The 20,775-nt window shown below is 38.0% G+C and overlaps 1 protein-coding gene across 2 annotated transcripts in view; it reads right to left on the bottom strand.

Moving 5' to 3' along the window:
- Positions 1-20,369, bottom strand: part of ASB7 (ankyrin repeat and SOCS box containing 7) — a 30,241-nt gene extending 9,872 nt beyond the window's left edge. Inside the window, exons 1-4 of one of the 2 annotated variants that reach the window (XM_068410340.1) lie at positions 20,286-20,369; positions 14,868-14,964; positions 11,255-11,515; positions 3,753-4,358 (exon numbers count right to left, since the gene is read on the bottom strand). In XM_068410340.1, coding sequence (XP_068266441.1) covers positions 3,753-4,358; positions 11,255-11,465 — 817 coding nt within the window. In that variant the 5' untranslated portion in view covers positions 11,466-11,515; positions 14,868-14,964; positions 20,286-20,369. Of the gene's footprint in view, positions 1-3,752; positions 4,359-11,254; positions 11,516-14,867; positions 14,965-15,689; positions 15,751-20,285 lie in introns of those variants that run through there. The other variant, XM_068410341.1, reaches the window with a different exon arrangement.
- Positions 20,370-20,775: the final 406 nt, after the last annotated feature.

Below are 20,775 nucleotides of genomic sequence, written 5' to 3'. Positions count from 1 at the left end.
GCAATTATCCACGTAATAAAATATGTAGAAATGTACTTAATTCACTATGACACTTCTGTATTCATAAAAGTTTAAACTATGCAGAGATGCTTTTTAAAATGTTCTTCCAGTAAAAAAAAAATCCTAGTGAAAAATTATCTTTATTTAGCAAAGGGATAGAGACAAACAATGTATAAGGATTTCCTTAACAGGACTTTTGTCTAAATTTTTCTGCACACTTACAGTGCTATATAAATCTAAACACAAACTTACACTCTCTAGTCAAAGCCAAAGATTTGCCCTTTGAAAAATTAAAAGGAATGAAGATGAAATATTTGTAGTTTAATTCATTTGGTGACCTTTAGATCTTGTTCCAGATCTGGAATTACTTCTTTGATACCTGTTAACGTACATGCCGTATTACACTACTGTGGCTACATCCATTTACTCAGCTATCTGCCTCGACACAGCCAAGCAACTCGCACAGCTACTCATAGACTCTCTTGTCTGCTACGCTATCTGAACAGTGATTAAATTAAAGGAGAGCTATGGGGAGGGGGAAGGGTTCAAGCTTTTTTTATTGCCCTTTTTGAGATCACAATTGAATTTCTAATATCTAAAAGTTTAAATAAACTTTTAAGTTTTCTTCTAATATTTGCATTTTTTCCTAACTCCAGCATTCTCTTTATAAATTTTAATATTCACAAATCCTATTCAATTTCAGCTTCAACATAAATCATGCCATCCAGGACTGTAATTGCACATGTTAATTCTGTAGACATATACACTACCAACAAAATAAAAAGACAAATGTCTATATGTATCTCTGTCTTAATATATAATTACATACATGCATCCCTTAATTTTGCATTAGTGTATTCCAAGCTTAACCATTGACACTCCTGAAGAGGCCGGTTCAGATCTCATAAAACTGAAGCATTATACTGAAGTGCTCCAAAATAACTCTTTATCAGATGATCTCAGGTACTTTGATGGTTGCCAATAAATGTTTTTGGGAGCAGGAAAGTGTAATACAGATAAGGAAAAGGAAGATGGTTAATAAACTCATTAAGCAATTTTTATATTCAATATTGTTTTTTCACAGGGAGACTTTACTCATTTTTATATTGTAAAAAAGAAAGAGAGGAAAAAAAATAGACAGACATGAGCAACTGTCTAAACACCAAGTCAATGGCAGACTCGTGAAGAAAAACGTTGTTGTTCTTAACTTTCAGCTTCATGCTTAAATACTGAGACACAACTACAGAATAACTTCCTTCCTCTTAGAATTATTCTAGGAGCAAAGGAATCTCTACCTGTAACCAGGAAGAATATCAGACCTTCAGGGTCAAAACCCAAAATCCAATATCTTCTTGCAGACTCTCAGGGCCAATACTGAGTATTTCTGAGAGATTGGTTTCTTGCCTGTTATTCACAACCAGGGCTAAAGGCTGCGATTATTACCGATTACAATACCTACCAAAACAAAAAGAAATTCACATACCATGTTTTCTGAGGAACTGAAACTGTACAAATATGCTTTACGAGTATAAAAAAAAAATAGCTACTTACATCTTACATGTAGGCTGCTAAATAGTATCCCATTTATAGGAAGCATGCAACCGCTTTCACTTGAAGACATAGATTGGTTTGATAACTTTCAAAATTCACATATATTAATCTTTAAGCTTAAATATTTTAATCTACTGCAAAAGTAAAAACTAATTCCTGTTTTACTATCAAATATACTCTTCAGAACTTCAGACACACATATAACACTTACAGCTATGGATTTCTAAATTAAGCACTTAGTATAATGTTCAAATAAACAAACTAGAAATTCCCGTTAAGCCCTACGACCAAAGCACTGTCACCAACGCAAGAGGTAATTTCCAGAAGATTTCCACTAGAAGAATTCTCTAAAAATTCTGTAAATTTCTCTTCTAGTAAATACATATTGCAATAGACTCAGAAACGAGATTCTTCCCCGAAGTGCTACAGCGTGAGATCTCACCAACTCCCCGTACACAGTCTGATCTAATTGGGAACTCCGCTACCAAAATCCCAGCTCGCTCTTTATCCATTTCATTTCTCCTACACCATGTTATTAAAATGATTATTCATTAAAACCGTGGAAGACAGTGTTTGGATATTTATAATAAGAGCAGCAGAGTTTGTTTGTAGCTGTTTGTCAACATATACTCGTAATAATTTTGCTCAGAAGCACAAAGCTGAAGTGTTTTTGTCAGCACTGCTCTCCCAGTTCTCCCTCCGTCAGCACAAAACTGGGATAGTTCCAACACTGTTACACTGCCTGAAATCTAAGCTACTTTTTTTGTAGCAGAATTTACTTCTCACTTAACATTAAACCCTAAAGGTATGGAATCTGCAAACTAAAAGTAAGTTACGGTGCCGGTTTCCAACTTTCTGAATTATTCTTCAGACACTGAGGAAACACTGAAGCAGTCTAAGCCTTCGTGCTTACCGGTATGTTCCAAGACTGCGAAAAATCGCACGTCTGGATATTATATCACCTACTAATAACCCTGATGGTGCTACTATATAGCGAGGCTCCAAAAAGGAAACCAGAAAGAAATGCGTTTGGATGAGGAGGGGCAGGCAAATTAAACCAAAATCTATTAGTTGCTTGTATTTCTTATTATCAACTTCCACCTTTCAAAAAAATTCTCTTTGGATTTCAGACATGAGCAAAAGTAACACCACAAATCATGAAGACAAAAATGAAATTCCAAATGCTTATTCGTGTCAGCTACTGACAAGAGATCTCAGCTGACTCACCCCCAGTCGACACTAAATTTCAGTTTCCTTGCAGAGTATGTAGGATGCTTAATTCTCATCAAAAACTACCACATCCAAAAAAATAAAAGGAACTGTAGGGGAAAAAACAATATATGAAATACTCCATCCTCTGTAGCGCAAAGATCATCCTAGTAGAATGACAATTTATCAAGCCATCTTAACATGTGTGAATTAGCAAACTCCTGCTAATTGCTAATCAGCAACTCCTAAATGCTTTAGGCAATACTATAATTATGAAACACTATTAAACCATTCAATGTTGTATGAGAGAGGAAAACTTTCAGTAGATCTAGTACACCAAAAACTGATAATCAAAAGTGACCAGAATATTAGAAGCCTAATACTCTTCTTAAATATCCGAAGTCACGAGGAGTTAAAAATCTCTTTCATATTTCAAAGACATCAACAAAACCAAATCAAAGCTACACAGCACATGAAACCCCTTCAAGTTGCACGAATGAACTATTTTGTTGTCTGGTGTAGGGCAGAGAAGGAGAGAGAATGTGGGAGAACACAAAGCAGCAAAAGCTCTTTTCTGCCCTAGCTGTAGTGCTAGATGAAAAAGCCAGCAACTGCAGAGTATCTGCAAGATGATTAAAAAAAAAAAGCAAAAGACACTAAAAAAGCCAAACAACAAAACAGAACCCCAAACCCCAAACATCTTGTGTGCTAAGGTCATTAATAAAATGAGATTTTACAGTACACTGTTTTTAAAATAAATGCTTCCTGTAGATATTTAAACAAAAACTAATTTAAACGAAATATACTTAACATTAGCACCTTTGCCGAGAAAGAGATTCCCAGTATCACAATCTCTTTACCTTCCCAGAAACTTTCTGGTGGGTTTAAATAGCATCAAGGGGCAGAGAGGAAGCATTTTTTTCTGGGGCTAAATTCAAAGAAGGCTTTTAGAGGACACTATGTCCTGTGATTAACTTCTCTTACATACATACTTGTCACTTCTTGTAAGAAATCCAGACAGGGTCGGCTACTTCCAGAAATACTTATTGAAACAGCCAGTGGGGTCTGTCCTTCATAGTTCCTTGTGTTAGTGTCTGCTCCATAATTATACAACATTTGTGCACAAAGCACATCATCTCTAAGAGCAGACAAGTGTAAGGGTGTCTGTCCATCTTCCAAGCGACCCAAGTTTGTATCCGCCCCTCTCTGAAGGAACATTCGGCAGTAAGAGTGATTGCTTTTGATCACAGCGTATCGTAACAGGAAACCATTTTGAATGTCGATGTTGGCATTGTGATCCAGGAGGATTTTCACACAGCTTGACCTCTCTCGGATAATGGCCAGCTGAAGCGGTGTAGTACCTTTATCACTGAGCGGATCAACCTCAGCCTTGAACTCCAACAGGAGTCTGACAAATGAGTCTCTGCCATAGTGGGCTGCTACATGGAGGGGAGTCCAACCATCGTTGCTCTTTGCATTAATAATGTCACTTCTATATTCAGATTCCAACATCAAGCGTGCAATCCTCGCTCGGCCATGCATGGCTGCATAATGCAGAGCAGTGAAGCCTCCAATTAAGTCCTTAACTGTGGGATCAGCTGAAGTTAAAATAAAATTTAAAAATAATTAGAAGGCATTACAGTAATCCAGTGCTGCAAAAAAACAATCAAATCGTTGAATGTTAGTCTTTTCAGGCATAGCATGACAGGATTTTTTGTACTTCAAACTAATTCCTGCTTTCGTGAACAGGCTATTTTTAAGAAAAAGTTAAATTATATTTAAGAAAGAGTTACACAAAAAAAAGACTTTTTCTTTCACATACATATGTTTCCATTTGACAAATAGTTTTCCACATCTTCCTAGCACTCTTAAGCTAATTACTCAAATCTCTCTGTCCATACAGTTTTCCTCCAGCTCTACAATATTACATTTCTTTCCCAATGTTCAGCTTTTTTATTTTCCCTTGTGTTGCTTGTTGGTCTTAAAAAGAAGCATGTGTTGAAACATCTGCTGTCCCAAATTGCGGATGTTTTGTGGTCTGGCAGCATTGTATTGTTTTTAGGGTGCAATGCTGTATTAGGTAAAATGTTTCTCTGTGGTCTGCAGGATTTCCAAAGCATGTAGGATATATGTTATTTTAGATTATCTTGATAAAGTTTGTTTTTATAGATGATGAATCTGTTCTGAATTTATAGTTTTACAAAAATTTAAGCTTTTACATGAATGTAAGCTTCCACTTAAGGAAGGAGTCAGGAAAAAATGTTAGTGCAGAATACAAGCGATTACACAGATCCCACCCCCCCCAACATAGCACAAAAACTCAGTCTGATTTATGCATTTAAAAATTCAAATCAAATCAATTTACTTAATTTAATTTCCTTGGGACACCCAAACTCATAAAGCAAGTGAGTATTCCCGTGTACCAAACTAATTAAGGAAGGAAAGGTGCCTGCCTCGTTAGCATTTCTCAGCTAGAGAACAAGCCCAGATGCAAGGTTTCTCCTTCCACCATCTGTAGATGTTATCGGATGCTAAAAGGTACAAACTACAGTTTGGAATTTTGAGGCACCCTCCTAACCTAAGTCTTCTAGTTGGTAAAGAGAGATATTATCTGCACAAGATAGTAGCCTTAAGTTGACATGTTTTTCAATACTCCTGTGTATCTATTGAAACAACTGCTGGAGTCTGTCCTCCGCAGTTGCTTGTGGTGTTGTCTGCTCTGTAATTATACAACATTTGTGCACAAAGCACATCATCCATAAGAGCAGACAAGCGTAAGTGTGTCTGTCCACCTTCCATAACCTTGACAGCCCTGTCCTTGCATTCTGGCATTGAATTCTTTGTAATTTCCTCATCTATTCACACTTTTAGAAGGAAAAAATTCACACTTTTTAGAAGGAAAGTAGCAGTGGTCTGGGGGCAGGGGGAGAGTAGGACATTGCGACCACGCAGGTTTAAAACAAACTTGGCTGAAGGCTACGAACACCCAACGCTCACACACATTGCTCTCCTGTACCATGTAAAGAAGGCAGAGTTTTCTGCTCAGTTGCCATCACGCTCAAACAGGAGAGGGGAAGAGGGTGGGAGACGCCAATTTGCATCTCAAAATTCAGACCTGCTGTAAGTTAAGTTCACAATACAATATAAATTGCAAGCTGGTTTAGTTTGAACCCACAAAAGGTATGAACACAGAACAACAGGAATAAGCTCCTCAATATGGACCTACTGTGACCATGTCCAGATAACTCACCAGGACAGACATCATACCAAAATAAAAGGACTGGCAAGAACGAGTACAGAATACAGCTGCAAAGGTGATCCAGCAACTTCAAGGGTTTTTGAAAATGTAAAATGAAGACTGAGGGGAGGAAAACAAACAAACAAAATCCAACATACAAACTAACGCAGCCTGATTATACAGAGAAATAAAATGTGAGAACTGCCTCTAGCATATAGAATAGGAACGTAGAAATAATGAGAGAAAGATTAAGGGAAGTTTAGTCCCTTCGTAGGGACAGCCTTCCTAGTCTTCTGTGAAAAGCAGAAGTTTCAGTGCCCTGTGAAGTTACACTAACCTGAGTTAAAGTAACTGATGAAGCATCCACAGGTTGGCAAGAAAATGAAGTCAGTGACTGAATAGGTGGTTCCTAACCTGCACTATGATGATGTCCACAATATAGCAAAGAATCAGTACAACCCACAAAGTCATTAAGACAAAGGTACTATTTCAGTGATGCTCGCTGCTCCCAGGGTCTCTTTCTTTGCACTGCTCAGACTATTCTAGATTATCTCCTGACTAGGGATAAATAAAGTGAGTAGTATAAGCACGAGAATTAAGATGCAAAGGGATGAGACATTCTGAGAGGCAGAATTAGGGAGAAAGATAGACATAATGGAGACAGCAGCAGCCAGGGCCATTTTCCACAAAAAAAAAGTTAAAAAAAAAATTCCTGTTGTGCCTTGTCTCTTCCACACTGCATAGGGCGTGCAAGTCAATCATTTCTACCCCCCAGCCGAGGTGCAGGATACTGCCTCTAGCCTGTTTAGTCTATGCTATTTCCAAATTCAATCAGATATGCTTCAACTTTTGTGTGTGCATGCATATTGCATTTTGGTACAAGTTGTTGTAATTCAAACCCAACAATTTACTTGCAACATAAGGATGTCCTTGTCCTATGGTTTTAAGTACCTTTCCATGCCTTCCCTCATCCCAAAATTTCATTGCTTTTGACCACTAAGTGAACTAAAAAAATACCAAGTCATGTAGGAGAAACATCTCAACAAGAATAGGAGAAAAAGCCTCTCAGTTGGGCAACAAAGCAACACAAACAACTAATCTTCCAAAAGTAAAACTGGTAGCAAAACCTCATGATAAAAATACTGTAATTCCCATTAAGATTATGGGCTTCTAGTGAGCTAATAGTACCAGTCTCCCCCTTGATTAGGGAAACAACTTTAACAAGACCAAAACATTGCATGTTACTATTCAGTCAATGTTTTGCTGCCATCTCCTGGAAAACCTTTGCAGTTCACAAGGGCTTTTCGCAGAAGTTGAACCTGCATTACGTTGCATACAATTTCTGTCTGTTCAGTCCCTGTGTTAGTAAAAGTAATGCTACAAAGCTGATGTTGCTGTAAGAACTTAGGCTGTCGTGGGATTTTTTTTGTTCGGTTGTTTTTTAAAATGCTTCAGTATTGGTATCATGCTGTAAAGTAACTCTTTCCCCCTGGAACACAAGCAAGGTGAAATGAATTGGGAAATAATTCTCTTAGCTTACCTTTCAGAACCTGCAGAGGGGTAAAAAAAAGTACCTGGTACAAGCGTATTTAGCTATGAAGGGGTGAAGCCAGCACTTGCCAGCATTTCTTTATCTCGCCTCCATCCTGACTGTCAATAATTATAGTTATTTCTTTTCAAGTTTCCTGTTAATTTGGGTAGAACAGAATCTAGAAATATGAACAGCTCCATTTGGTCTCTTCTAATGTTCTTAAATATAAGGTGTAGTACAGTGATATAAATCTCAAATGACCCATCAAGGGTACCAAATTATTGCAATCAATTTCACTTGAGGATGAAAATCTGCAACACAATGACATTCAGATTATTTTATTTCATGTTGAAGTTCGGCACCTACGCTAGTTGATGCGACTCTCATACTGTTATCTAGAGGATATATAGATTCCTAGAGTCTAATACTTTAGAGTTTCAATTTACAGCTCAGTGGGACAGTTTCCTTTCTTTCATGACACCTTCATTAGGTCACTCTATCACAGTGTAATTTGGGAAGCCAAGAAAGCAATGCTTCTGGCTTCATAAAGTATTTCTAGTATTTCAAGCTTACTTCCCCCAACTAGGGCTTAATTCTGACCACAGCGTTTAGAAACATGGCTACATATAGCTTCTGTTTTGAATTTTCTAGGACAACATTGATACAAAAGACCTCCAGGAAAGCATTACTGACACAGAAGCGCTATATGAGCTGGTTTAGGGGGATGAGCATTTGGCATTCTCTAGTTTCTCCCGGATTCTGTGCGACCTCACTAAAATTTAGATACCTTGTAGCCAAGACTAAAAATAAATAAATACGTCTGTCTGGCTACCTCCTTCTGTTACTCTTCAGTTTCTAGAAGCTTTAGTGAATCATTTCTTCACTTTAATATGAGTAACCAGAAACTGTCCTGCTCAATTAATATTGAGAAGATATTGCCAAGGGACACCTAACAACTACATACTTTGAAGACTTCAGCTCATTGTAACGTTAACAGTGGTGGTTGGGGGTTAATAAAACATAGTTCTTGTCCAGCATTGGATTGTCTGTCTCAGTAAGTCATTTTCAAAATAAAAAAAAAAGTACACTAAAAGGGGAAAAAAGGCTTGTTATGCAAAAGTCCAAGATTACTGAAAAACTATACTCCCTATTTTTGTGCTGCTTTTATGTTAGGCTCTGTGACTCCAGGTTGGTTCCATGGATGGAAAGAGCTGGCTTCATAGAATCTTCACTTTATTAAAATGAGACAAATACACTAAGAAAGTCAAATTCACTATTTTTCTTGAAAACCAAGTTTCTCCATGGTTCTGATCAACTTTCCCCATTTCATCACTGGCTAAAGAATATTTATTATCTGACCTATTACCTCTGTATCTAGTTGGTATTTCTGCTGGCTTCATCCTTTAGCCTGGACTGGTTTTTAATGAATTTTCCCCATCTATCTGTGTCTCCTTGCTCAGCAGATAATAAAAAGCTTCCTCCTGTTCCACCACTTCCACTCAAATCAGCCAATCTGCATGCACAACACTGTCCTCTGCCTCTTTTCTTTGCTGGTGAGCAATGATGGAAGAGAAGAAAAAAAAGCAGAAGCAGGAGGCAGCCAGGTCATGACTCCCATAAGAAGCTACCTTTTATTTCCAGGTCAGTGATCAGATTCCTTCTCAGCCTTTATTAGCCAAACTCCATCTCCATCCCACTACCATTGAAGACTATGTCAGTAGTCTTCCAGCATCTCAGATCTGAAGCACAGCACTCTGCCCTCAGCAACAGCCCAGTGAGGTTTTATTCCTGTACTACGCAAATATTTCCAGCTCTGCTAAGCTTCATCATCCCTCTGGATGATCCTTCCCACTAACATCTCAGTTCCCTGTTTCCTCCAGAACTACATCCACTCCCTCTCATTATCTTCTTTATTATTACTACATACAGTCAGTTCAATACCCTGTTTACCATAAGATTCACACCAGAAAATGACTTTTTCCTTCACCCCTATATCATTTTGGTCCACAGGGACTAAAGCACCAACATCAAAATAATCCACTTCTTGAGAGGGAGGAAGGTGGAGCCTGAGTGAAGAAAGGTAGACACAAACTCTCACTAATGAGGCAGGCATGATTAACTCTGCTTTTAAGAGTCAGCTCATTCACCGCTTAATAGCTCATTTGTGACATTATTATGTTTTAAATATTCATTATCTTTTATGCCCCTGTTTTGAGGGAAAACAAGGCAAGGCACAAAAACAGTGCCAATTTTCTGAAGCAAGGCTCAGCTACAGGAAAGCTGCTGTAGATGACTAACCCTCACACCATTTGTTACTCAACTTTCTAGTCCTGGTGATTAAATGCTATACTGCTTCCAGAACAAGGGTGTTTCATTACAGGCAGTTTTCACGAGGCATCAGATTCAGCTGGTACTTCATATAAGAAAGGGTAACAACAAAAATAAAAACAAAACACTGCATCAGCAGCTATTCAATATCAAAACCCATACAATGAAAATGAATAGGAATACATAAGGGTTTTTTTTTCAGATCACCTTGAAGTTTACAGAGTTAAAACCAACATATCTTGAGACTTACAGCCTGAAAATTTTGAATTATCAAACCGAAGGCTTGAGATTATCCACATATATTACATTTAAAAAGTAGAATTTAAAGTTATTTATTAGCGCAATTTAGTGGCTTTTTTCCCCCCTTCCAATAGGACATGAGGGTTTGCCAATATTATATGCTTAGAATCTGTAGTAGGTATACCAACTGGGTCCAGTTGTTCAGGCTGTATTTTACTACTGCTCTTAAGGAACATGCCACTAATTGTGCAAATACCACAGCCTATTAATGCCAGTCAGTTTTAAGGGTGATCCATACATCTGACAAATACTGCGATACACAGAAGGGGCCCATATGGCCTCATACGTAAAGCATCAAAAAGATAATTTCAGTTTCCTTGGGACTGAAAACATCTTAGTTCATGATTCCTTTGATAAGAACAGCACTAGAGTAGAGGATGCAGTTCTTTAAGAGCACTAATGAGAATGTGGAGAGTATCTACTGATTTTTATTTTTCCTCTCCAGTATCACATTAAGAGATTACGACTATCCACCTCTAAAACTTCAGGTGGCCTTGAAAGAAGATATAGCAAAAATAAATTCTGACTGTACCATTTGAGGGGTAATCATCACCCAAGCAAATATATCTCTTAAACCAACAAAACTCAATCAGTTCTTGAAATAAAGCTTCACTACGGATGGATGCAGGAGAGGTGTAAACTCAACTGGACTAGCTGACACTGAAGTCCTTGCACAAAGAGTACTGTTTTCATAAACTTTAGGAGATTGTGTTAAAGTCTATATGGAAACTTAGTCTTTAGGATTTTAGGATTTCAGTTCAAGGACCTGCCTTCCTGTAATAACACCCCCTAACAGAGAAGAAAAGCCTATAGTAGAGTGCTGTGAGTGCATTTAATTTTATAACAATTCCTAGGAAATTCTGAAAAAAAAAAAAGTAGTAAAGTATTAAGATATAAAGCTAATTATTACTTCATTCATCGAGTATGCGTCAGAAGGAAACTGAGATGAAGTACTACTCCAAAGAAAGAAAAAAAAAAAAAAAAAAAAAAAATCAGAAGTAGCCTGATACCTAACCAGTGCTGGAACCCCCTACAACGGAATTTGGGATAGAAAGCTGTGAGATGGGTATCAAGATTTTTCTCTCTAGGCAACTCACCTCCATGTTCAAGAAAAACACGGACACATCTCTCTTTCCCTCTTGCTGCAGAGAAATGAAGCAAAGTCCAGCCATTGGCATCTCGACCATTTGGAGAATATCCTTGCTCCAGCATCTTGCGCACGGTGTGAACATCGCCAGCAGCAACTGCAGCCTGAATCTGCAACTCTTCCTGTAGTTCAGGGTTCCTCCGACAGTGATGGTGTAACATCCTAGCTGAATCTGGCTTTTACAGCAGCGTCATGAGGTCACACTGGTCACCTTGAATCAATATAAAGCATGAATAAATTAGGATTGGGACCAGGAAAGAGATATCTAGAAAAAAGTCAGTACTAACGAAAAGCAATGCTGGGATATACTCCCTATATGCAAAGTCATCTTATACATAGGATAAGAAACTAACAGTCTCACTGTTGCTAGCAAAATCATAGTACATGGCTCACATCACTGAACTGTAAAAGGGCACTTACACCTTATAAATAGTAAACATTTTCTTCATAAATGACAGCAAACAACAGTCCACAATTAAAGCACTTGATCAATAAGCAAAAGGAAAAATCTCCAGAACCCAACACTCATTTAAAAATCACAACATGGTTAATATCACTAACTCCAGAGATACTGGTTAAATAGATGATCTAAACTGTTACACGAAACAGCACTGCATTGCTACAGCAACTGAACTCTGACATTCATTGCTTTTTTTCTAGAAATGTATCACCTCTAAGCTTCAGTGAAAATATTTTCATCTTACTAATATAATCTTTTCCTGTGACCTACTGCATGTGAGTATTAGTAACACTAATGTTCAAACTGAAAACTCTAATTTTCTTTTTTTTTCCCCTTCCTTTTTTTTTTTTTAAATTAGAGTCTACTGTCTGTATTTTGGCTTGTGGACTACTTTATTAGTATACAAAGACTGCAAAGACCCTCTATATTCCAAAGATCAAACACAAAGATGATAATATATGACACCTGAAAACACAGAAGTGCAGTGAGTACAGCTCTGTCAAACATCATTAAAACATATACTGGAACAATTCAATTTATAATTACAGTATATGAGAGCTGGGCAAAAAGGCTATCTAAAATAGCCACTGTAAAAGAGCCTACATACAAGCATATATTGGGAAAGAAAGAAGTACTATACTCCACGCACTGTTTGAAAAGTACTCATCTGCAGTTCTACTTGCTACCCAGCTGGGGACAAGAGAAAAATACAGGTATTTAGTATGCTTCCACAGTACACAATGTCTGTCAAGCATTTACATTTTCACATACATTGTGTATCCCATCCCATTAACAAGTATTCCTCGAATGGAAAGGAGTATCAGAAGAAAGAGAATGAAAGCAGGGTATCAGAAAGTTAAAGCTGAGCAATAGGAGTCTCAGAAAATATTCAAAAACTGTTGCAATGGATATTAACACAGAACTAGAAGACAAAAAAAAAGAGAAAGAAAAACGTATTTAGAGTCCTGAAAAGTTAATAAAGATTAAAGTACAAGGAAAAGTTCTAAAGACAAAAATGAATGAGGGTGATAGAGCCCTGGAACAAGCTGACAAGGAAGTTGTAGAGTCTCCTTCTCTGGAGATACTCAAAACCTGCCTGGATGTGACCCTGGGCAACATGCTCTAGGTGACCCTGCTTTGGCAGGGGGTTGGACTAGATGATCTCCAGCAGTCCCTTCCAACCGCAACCACACTGTGATTATGTGCATTTTAAGCAAAACTTAAAATTTACAGCAACCTTGTTTTATTAGGATGTCAACCCACATCATCACCTAAACCTTCTTTTACGTAAATATCATAAGGATTTCCAGATCCTCATGATTCATAGGTCATTCAAAAGACATTGCATTCAACTCCCCACGTCCCACTGGGCACTTGTTTTCCTGTGATCCAGATATACACGCAGACAAGAGAAAAGTGAAAACATCAATCACTGCCATCTTTCCAGATAAAGGCACAGATATCCATTCACTCTTCTATAACCTCGTTGTGCCCATTGCAAAGAAGTTATTTATCTGCTTCTTGGGGAGATATAAACTCATAATTAACAGGTAGCTACAATGACCCTCCTTACATTGCAAACATGGAACTTTCATACAGCAAATGCCTGTCTTTGACATTTACAAATGCTTCAACTTACCATGTATGGCAACAATCACTATTTCAGCTTAGGGTTATGCAAGAAAACTTTTTAGCTCAATAGGTTATTCATGGCTTAGGTACTGGCTTTGTTTTGTTTTATAGTACAAACTCCATTATCTGACACTGGAAAAGGGGATTTACAAACCAGCGATTCCTAACTCAATAGTTCAGCTTTTGCAGCATATTCCAAAATCAAACTTGGTTAATCTGATGACAATGGAAGTATTTCTATTGACTGATAAGCTTTTGCTAAGCTCTTTTCTAAACTCCAATTAGCACTTCAGAACACTCTCACCTATAAGACAGTGAGCTTGACTTCATTCTGGATCGCACCACTAATAGTGCTGTTAATGAAATTCCAACTACAAGAACAAGAGCTTTCTTTGGATTTACAGGTGAAAACTGATAGCAGAACCTGACTGATAAGTATGAGCCAGGGGGAGATCCTTCAAAAACCAAAAAAATCAGAGTGTGCCCCTTTGGCCCTACTTTCTCAATGTGTACGAAAACAAGATATGAAAACTTTTCTCTCAAACTGAGAATATCTGATTATAAGTCAATATAAACAAACTTTCTACTGCCATTTTTACAATCCCTACTTGTAAAGGACTAATACTTGCAAGATCTCATGTGATCCTGAAAATTAAGGTCAAACTAGTTGCTCAAAATGCTACAGAAAGAAATAGGATGACTAAACAGATGAAGAGAAATGAGATTTCTCATTTAAGGGGACAGCAGTATCCCCCCTGCAAATGTTTATGAAGACAGTTGGTTAAGAAAAAGCAAAGCTCTTTATATCACACTTCTCAGCTGGTGGGTATATTTGTAATGCAGCATTATAAAAAGTTGGCACTGGCCCCATATGTTGCATGTGACTAGCAGAGCTTATTCAAATTAGCTAGTACTAAAGTACGTAAGTACTAAAACATACAGAGCAGAAGACAAAGTCAGGCATAAGCAGCTCCTTTTATCACTTGCACTGTATATGTAAATATATATTCTTCTAGCTCACCCCTATGGCAAGCAACGAAATACAAATTACAAGAACACTTAACTGTAACATTAAAGGTTTCAGGATAGTTCTAGGTACACACCAGCTTTGAAAACATTTTCACTTCTGCTCCATAGGTCATTGAAAACTCCTGTTTGCAAATCCCCGTTTACACCATCAATCTTTGGAAAAGGAAAGGAAGACTACTGGAAGTCATTAGCCATTTGGCACTTAATGTTTCGCAACTGTAATCAATCTCATTCAGAACACAGCATGCATTTGTATTGCTACATATTGGCTTTCTCCATGCAAGCAAAAAAAAAAAAAAGGAATGAAGTAGAGGGTTAAAAAAGGTACCTATGCACTCTTGGTTATAACGATTGTATAATGCCATGAAAATGGAGGACAACGACGACTACTCAATTGATTTTGCAAGTACAACAGGATAAATTAAATGTGTTCCTGAATTACCTTATAAGAGGCTGTCACTCTTTGATGGATGTCCCACTCTTCATTGTCTTCACTATTCATAACCTTACGTGCCCATGTGTGTCAAAACTTGCTACCCCTTAAAAAAAAAAAAAAAAGAGAGATATTTCTTATTAGTTGCAAAGAGTAAAAGTGAGAGGTCTACTTACTTTTACTTTGTACCTGTGCTAGAATGCTACGTTTTAATGCAGTTATGCCAAAAAGGCCCTGAAATGTGTTTTCTTTCATTATCAGACAGTCCTCCAGAGTCTGGGGTGGGGACAGTTTGCTTCTGCCAGATGAGGAAAAGGCTACAGAGAATATTTTATGGAAGACAAGAGAAATGAGAGATGTGCTTCCTCTCTGGAGTAAACCTTGAAGAAATGGTCTAAACTCTTCTCTAAGGATTATGTATATCTGCTCCTGCCATGGAACAAGAACGGATGCAAAGGTTACAGTAGGTATTTCTGCCTGACTGCTCAACATCTCACTGAAAGGAAAATTGGCCTGGTTTGGGCCAAACCAGGACAGAGTCAGATGCCAGGAAAAACCTTCAGGATCCATTTAGTTCCTTCCAACCCATTTTTGTGGGGTTTTTTGTTTGCTTTGGGTTTTTTTTGTTATCCTTTTAGCATCAAAGTTTACTGAATGCCAGTTAACAATCCCTGTCCAGTTTCCTCCTTCAGACCAGCCCTCCTCATCCTCCTGCCTTGTCATCTGCAGTTAACAGGATCAGCCCCAACGTTTGACCATTTCTCACAGCACTGATGAGAGCCCGTACTCATCAATGTTATTTCATTAACTCTTTGTACACCTCTATCTGACCTTTCGTTTACTTTGGCTGCAAGCTTCTCATGACAGGACCCCTCATCATGTGTGAGCACTGCAATAATACAATAAATAATAAAAGCATTAATTACTTCATTGTACAGCAGTGAAGCAAAACCAACTGTGACCTGTTTCTTCTGCAAATGAGTTGCACCAGAACAATTGTATGAACTGTGCAGCTTTTAGCTTAAGTTAAAATTTCTGTCACTTAATGCAACATAAAATCTTCCTTTCTCGATGATAGCTCAAAGAGGAGGATGAAAAAAACCTCTCTCTTCATCCCTCTTATGCACATTTTCCAAGAGCTTTGCTTCCCAAGATAAAACATAGAAGGTCTGCAGATATGCTCACAGCCCTGCACAAAACTGCACTGCCATGACCCAATTTGATCACATTGCTAGCCTTGTTTTTTTTGCATAGATGATCAGTCGTTAGTTCACCTTTTTTTTTATTTTTGCATGATTTTCACTTTAAAACCCACACATTTTTTATTAGCTGATGCAAATTAGAATTGCACTGACTTCACAGACTACAGACAAGGTAACAGATTGCTCCACTAAAAAAGTAACAAGCTTTTTTCCCCCCCAAAGGAAAATTAGCTGCATATGGCAAGAGTAAGATCTGCAACTTTAATAAAAAGAAGTCATATTTAGTGAAAGTAAAGCTCACTTACTCAATGACTTAACAAAGTCTGCTTAAAATACTAATAATTATCGTAGAAGTAGCACACTAAATAAAAAAGACAACAAACATCTTCATTATCTATTGATAATGCCTCAGGTTGTCAAAGAGATCTTAGATTTCTCTACATCAATGTGTCACTTCATTAAAGTCATTGCAAACATCCTGTGGAAAATTAATTCTGACATATGTATATACTTACTTTAAAGAAAGTTCAAGGTTGGTACTAAAAGCAAGACCTCATAATACAGTATTTTGCTCATTCAGGTGGCCTAACAGACAGACCTGATTCCTAAGGCCTAAAATCACACATCCAAGGGCACATAATTTGCTGCTGTTACCTTAACTCTATACAACAAAAGTGTACTATTACACATGACCTTTAATATCTAGCCTAGACCTAATCAGTGTAGATCCTAGTTGTCTGTGGTTGAAGTATTCCAAGACATTTAAATCAAACAAACAAAAAAAAAAAAAAGAAAAAAGCCCTGCAGAATAAGGATAATCACATTAGCATTCATTATTCTCACAACCCACTTCTCCCACCCATTTCAAAACTCAACCAAGCTAAATGTGTTCTCACTCAAATGGCATTTTAAAAATGGTCAATATGTGTTTGACAAAGAAACTAAATGGGACTATCATCATCGTATGTCGCTCAGCTTCCTATTTCAGGAGCTCTACAGACAAGAGAGTAAGGCAAACAATCATATTATTTGTGTTCTCATAATCGTAAAGTTTGCAAATAACATGTGAAATATTAAAATTTCACAGAGCTTTATAATCTTGAATATGTTTTCTGCTAGATGTTCTACGCTACATCCCAGACAGACATCAAGCGAGGTATCCAAGTGGCTGAGATGAAAAATCACCAAGCAACACATGCGACTTGCTGGGTCTGAAAGCAATGAGTTAACAGTGCATGAATCCAAAACATCACAGAGGAACTGCTGCTTCAAAGGAAAGAAGCCTTCACTCTTCATAAACTGTCATTAAAAGCTACGCATTTCTCGTCAGAGCTTCTGTAGTGCCATCTTGGAGCTTGGACATACTAAATTTAAAATAACTAAAAGAGTTAATCTAAAAGCCCTCCATCAACTTCAGGTGTTTATAGCAGTGTACGACGCTGACTGGTGTTGTTATATACTAATAAGCAGCTGTTGTGTTGTTACATTCTGCAGGTGGCTGAAACTGAAGTACAGAGGTATTGTTTTACCAACTATTATCCATTTCACAGAGAGGTTGTGAGGTCTGACTTTTGGGCCTGATGGAGAATTAGGGAAATCACCCAGCTCAAGTAACTTCAGGTCTGCAAACTGGTGAGCAAAAGAAGAGACCTCACCTCCAGAAATCACTGGTAACTCATCAGCTGTTAAACATCCTCAAAATTCCCACCTGTACATTGGCAACCTTAACCACTAGCAGAGCCCAGCGAAGAGAACAGTGCAAATCCTTCCAAATCAGGGACCTCAGTGCTAGTGCTAAAGCAAGGCCTGATGGACCTTTTTCAGCAGAGGACGCTGCATCGGGTTCGCACAGCCACAACTCTCCCCCCTCAAGACGTGCGCTGACAAACTGCAGGGAGCTTGTGCTCTGCAGCATGCCTGGAGATCCCCTTGTACCAAGCATAAAATACAATCTCTCTTCTAACTTACAGTGGTGCTGTTACTAAGTTTTAAACAGTAAAAGCCAGATGAAAGCTTAGCCTTAAAAGTCAGTAATAATTTGTAGCAAATGTTAATGTATAAGATTCATGCATTTTAACATGACTTGCCATCATTAAAGAATCCAGACACCAATATTTCATAGAATGACAGAAGCAGAAAACAATGGCTAGTTCAAACCACATTAAAGCGCTCACTTCAGCCCTAATACTCGTAACACAGCTGATGAACAAAATGAGTGCCGCTTATAGAGTTTATTTCATTCAACAATCTGTGGAAGACTTGTATTTGCTCTCTATTTCTTTTTAATATACCCTAAAAGAATCCACGTAGACAAAATTCACTGCACGACGTCAGTGGATAGAGCGAGTTTTTCACTGCGATAGTATCATTCTGTAAGCAAATGCTGGAACAACGGAAAACAGCCTCTCAGTCAGCTCATTTCCTTTAGGAGTTTAGAATTCACAATAAGGCAAAACAAAAACAAAATGAGTATATAGCCCGAAGATAAAAAAAAAAAAAAAAATGGATGTGCAACTTTATCTAAGGGGCTAGCTTTTCTTGCAATATGCTCCATTTCTTCCAGAGATCAAGAGCAGGACTTCAGCACATCATTTATCTCCGTTCCTTGTTTTGACCATGTGCAAATTTCTGCCAGAAGCTAATTCCCTGATTCCTGCGAACTCAGTTCCAGTCTCTGCATCTGAATCAAACTTTGCTGCACTGCCATTTCACATTAGGAAGCAGCTTCACAAATCAAATGACAACTTACATTTCCTTCTGTGAATAAAAATCCCAAAGATCTTACGACTTATCGACACCAAGAGGTGTCCTGTCGGAGTAGCTACATCAACACAAGCCACCATGTTAGATGCACCGGATGGGTTGTGAGGAGGGTGTTATAATAAACCAATTTCAGATGAAACAGGTGTGCCATAACTGCACTGGTAATTTGTCCTAATGCACACCTGTCTCGCCTGTTAGCATAAAAATCCCCCCTGCACTCACACTGGGCATGTCCACATGTTCCACTATTACTCATGGTTGTGCAGTATGCTGTCAAAATAACATGGAATATTTCTTCCCTGTACTTTCAAAATGCATCTCAGAATTTGTTGCACTTGTGTTACAGGGGGATTTTCTATTTAATCTTTGACATGTAGCAGCTACTTTTTATCATATGCTAAAGACAGCTATATTAGAAAAATGATCCACCCTTGACCAAGATTGCTGGCAACAGGTACTGTTCTTTCCCCTGCAACTAATGCTGAAAAATAATTCATTGCTGACAATGAAAAACATTCTGATACAATCAATGACATCTCTGAAAACACGACAGAGACCAGAGGGACCTATACAGGAGATATATTTGCCAAAATAACACAAACCTATCTACATTTGAAACAGATTAGAATGGATTCAAGACAGACTTTGCCTTAAAAGAACACGCAGAAACTCTGTTATTTGGAGCAAACTAACAGTAAGATGCAGAAAACGGCTGACTGACATCATTCTCCCCCCCACTCTCTCTCCTTCTAGAACCTATCTCTTCATTTCACCACGTAAAACAAGCAATTCTCCCTACAAACTGCTCTCCTCCTGAAACCAAACCTTCCTCCTACCAGCAGGATTCAGTTTTTGATGACTCCTTTCATTTTTTCCCTTAAGCACCTAACAGCATTATCTTCTGTGATCTCAACCCAGAAAGTAAGTACTTGTAAACAAACACCATCCAATTAAATGAATTTCAATTTTTGCAGCTCCATTACAATACAAAAAAACCTGACCCACGCAAAAGTTAGGTATGACTAAATCAACATAATGCAATTACCATGACCTACTCCAATAAAGATTTTAGAATCAGAACAGAAACAAATCCAGTGCTGCACCCATACATTTGTGAAAAGGCTTTAAGAAAAGACACTTATAACTCCCCATAGCGAAGTAATTTTCAGGGACATTCCTGAGATGAGGAGAGACAAAAAGCCATTAAGTAACACCTCATAAACAAAATGTTTGCAGATCAAATTTAGAAAATGACAAAGCACTACAAGAAGAAAGAGGAACCGTACTTCAAATGGGCTTCAGAGCTTTCAAACTTTAAAAGCTCAAGAGCAAGTAGGTTTAAGAGAACAAAGAAATGCAATGCTACCTATTCAAATCTATCAAAAACACTTATAACAAGAGGCCCCACACCCAGCCAAACCATGTGTCTAGGATGATTCTGAGAGTCTACATGAATTATCACCTTTCTGGGGGTTTTTTTGAGTGCTGTTTTCTCTCTTCTGTCTTATTGTGTTCTTTGGAGTCACAATTTTTAATTCTCCTTTAAGGCAGCTTAAACCTAAAAAACAAAAGTAGAACTGAGCCACAAAATGATATAAAAGAGAGAAATGGAGAAAAAAAAATGGTTAATACGGAAGCAATAGCAGGTCAAAATAGGAAGAGCCTTCAAGAATTAGGAAGGAAAGGGTTATTTACCTAAATCCGGATCTCAACTCGAAAAGAAGGGCACTCTCTCGGGATGTTAAAGAGTTGGAGGGACAGTAACAGCAGGACCGCTACCCTGGCAAGGCAGCTCCTCCAGGGAACTGAAGTCAAAGATAAGTACTAAGGAATGGGACAGGAAGTAACCCAGAAAGCAGAGCTGCTGGGAAATGAAAATCACTCCCTTGCAGGAGTTCATGCTTCAGGAACCGTCAAGCGAACACACACAAAATAAAGCCGAGCCAGCCCCG

The sequence above is a fragment of the Nyctibius grandis genome, chromosome 11, assembly GCF_013368605.1.
Source record: "Nyctibius grandis isolate bNycGra1 chromosome 11, bNycGra1.pri, whole genome shotgun sequence".
Taxonomy (NCBI): domain Eukaryota; kingdom Metazoa; phylum Chordata; class Aves; order Nyctibiiformes; family Nyctibiidae; genus Nyctibius; species Nyctibius grandis.
This window is presented reverse-complemented; position numbering and strand designations above follow the sequence as displayed.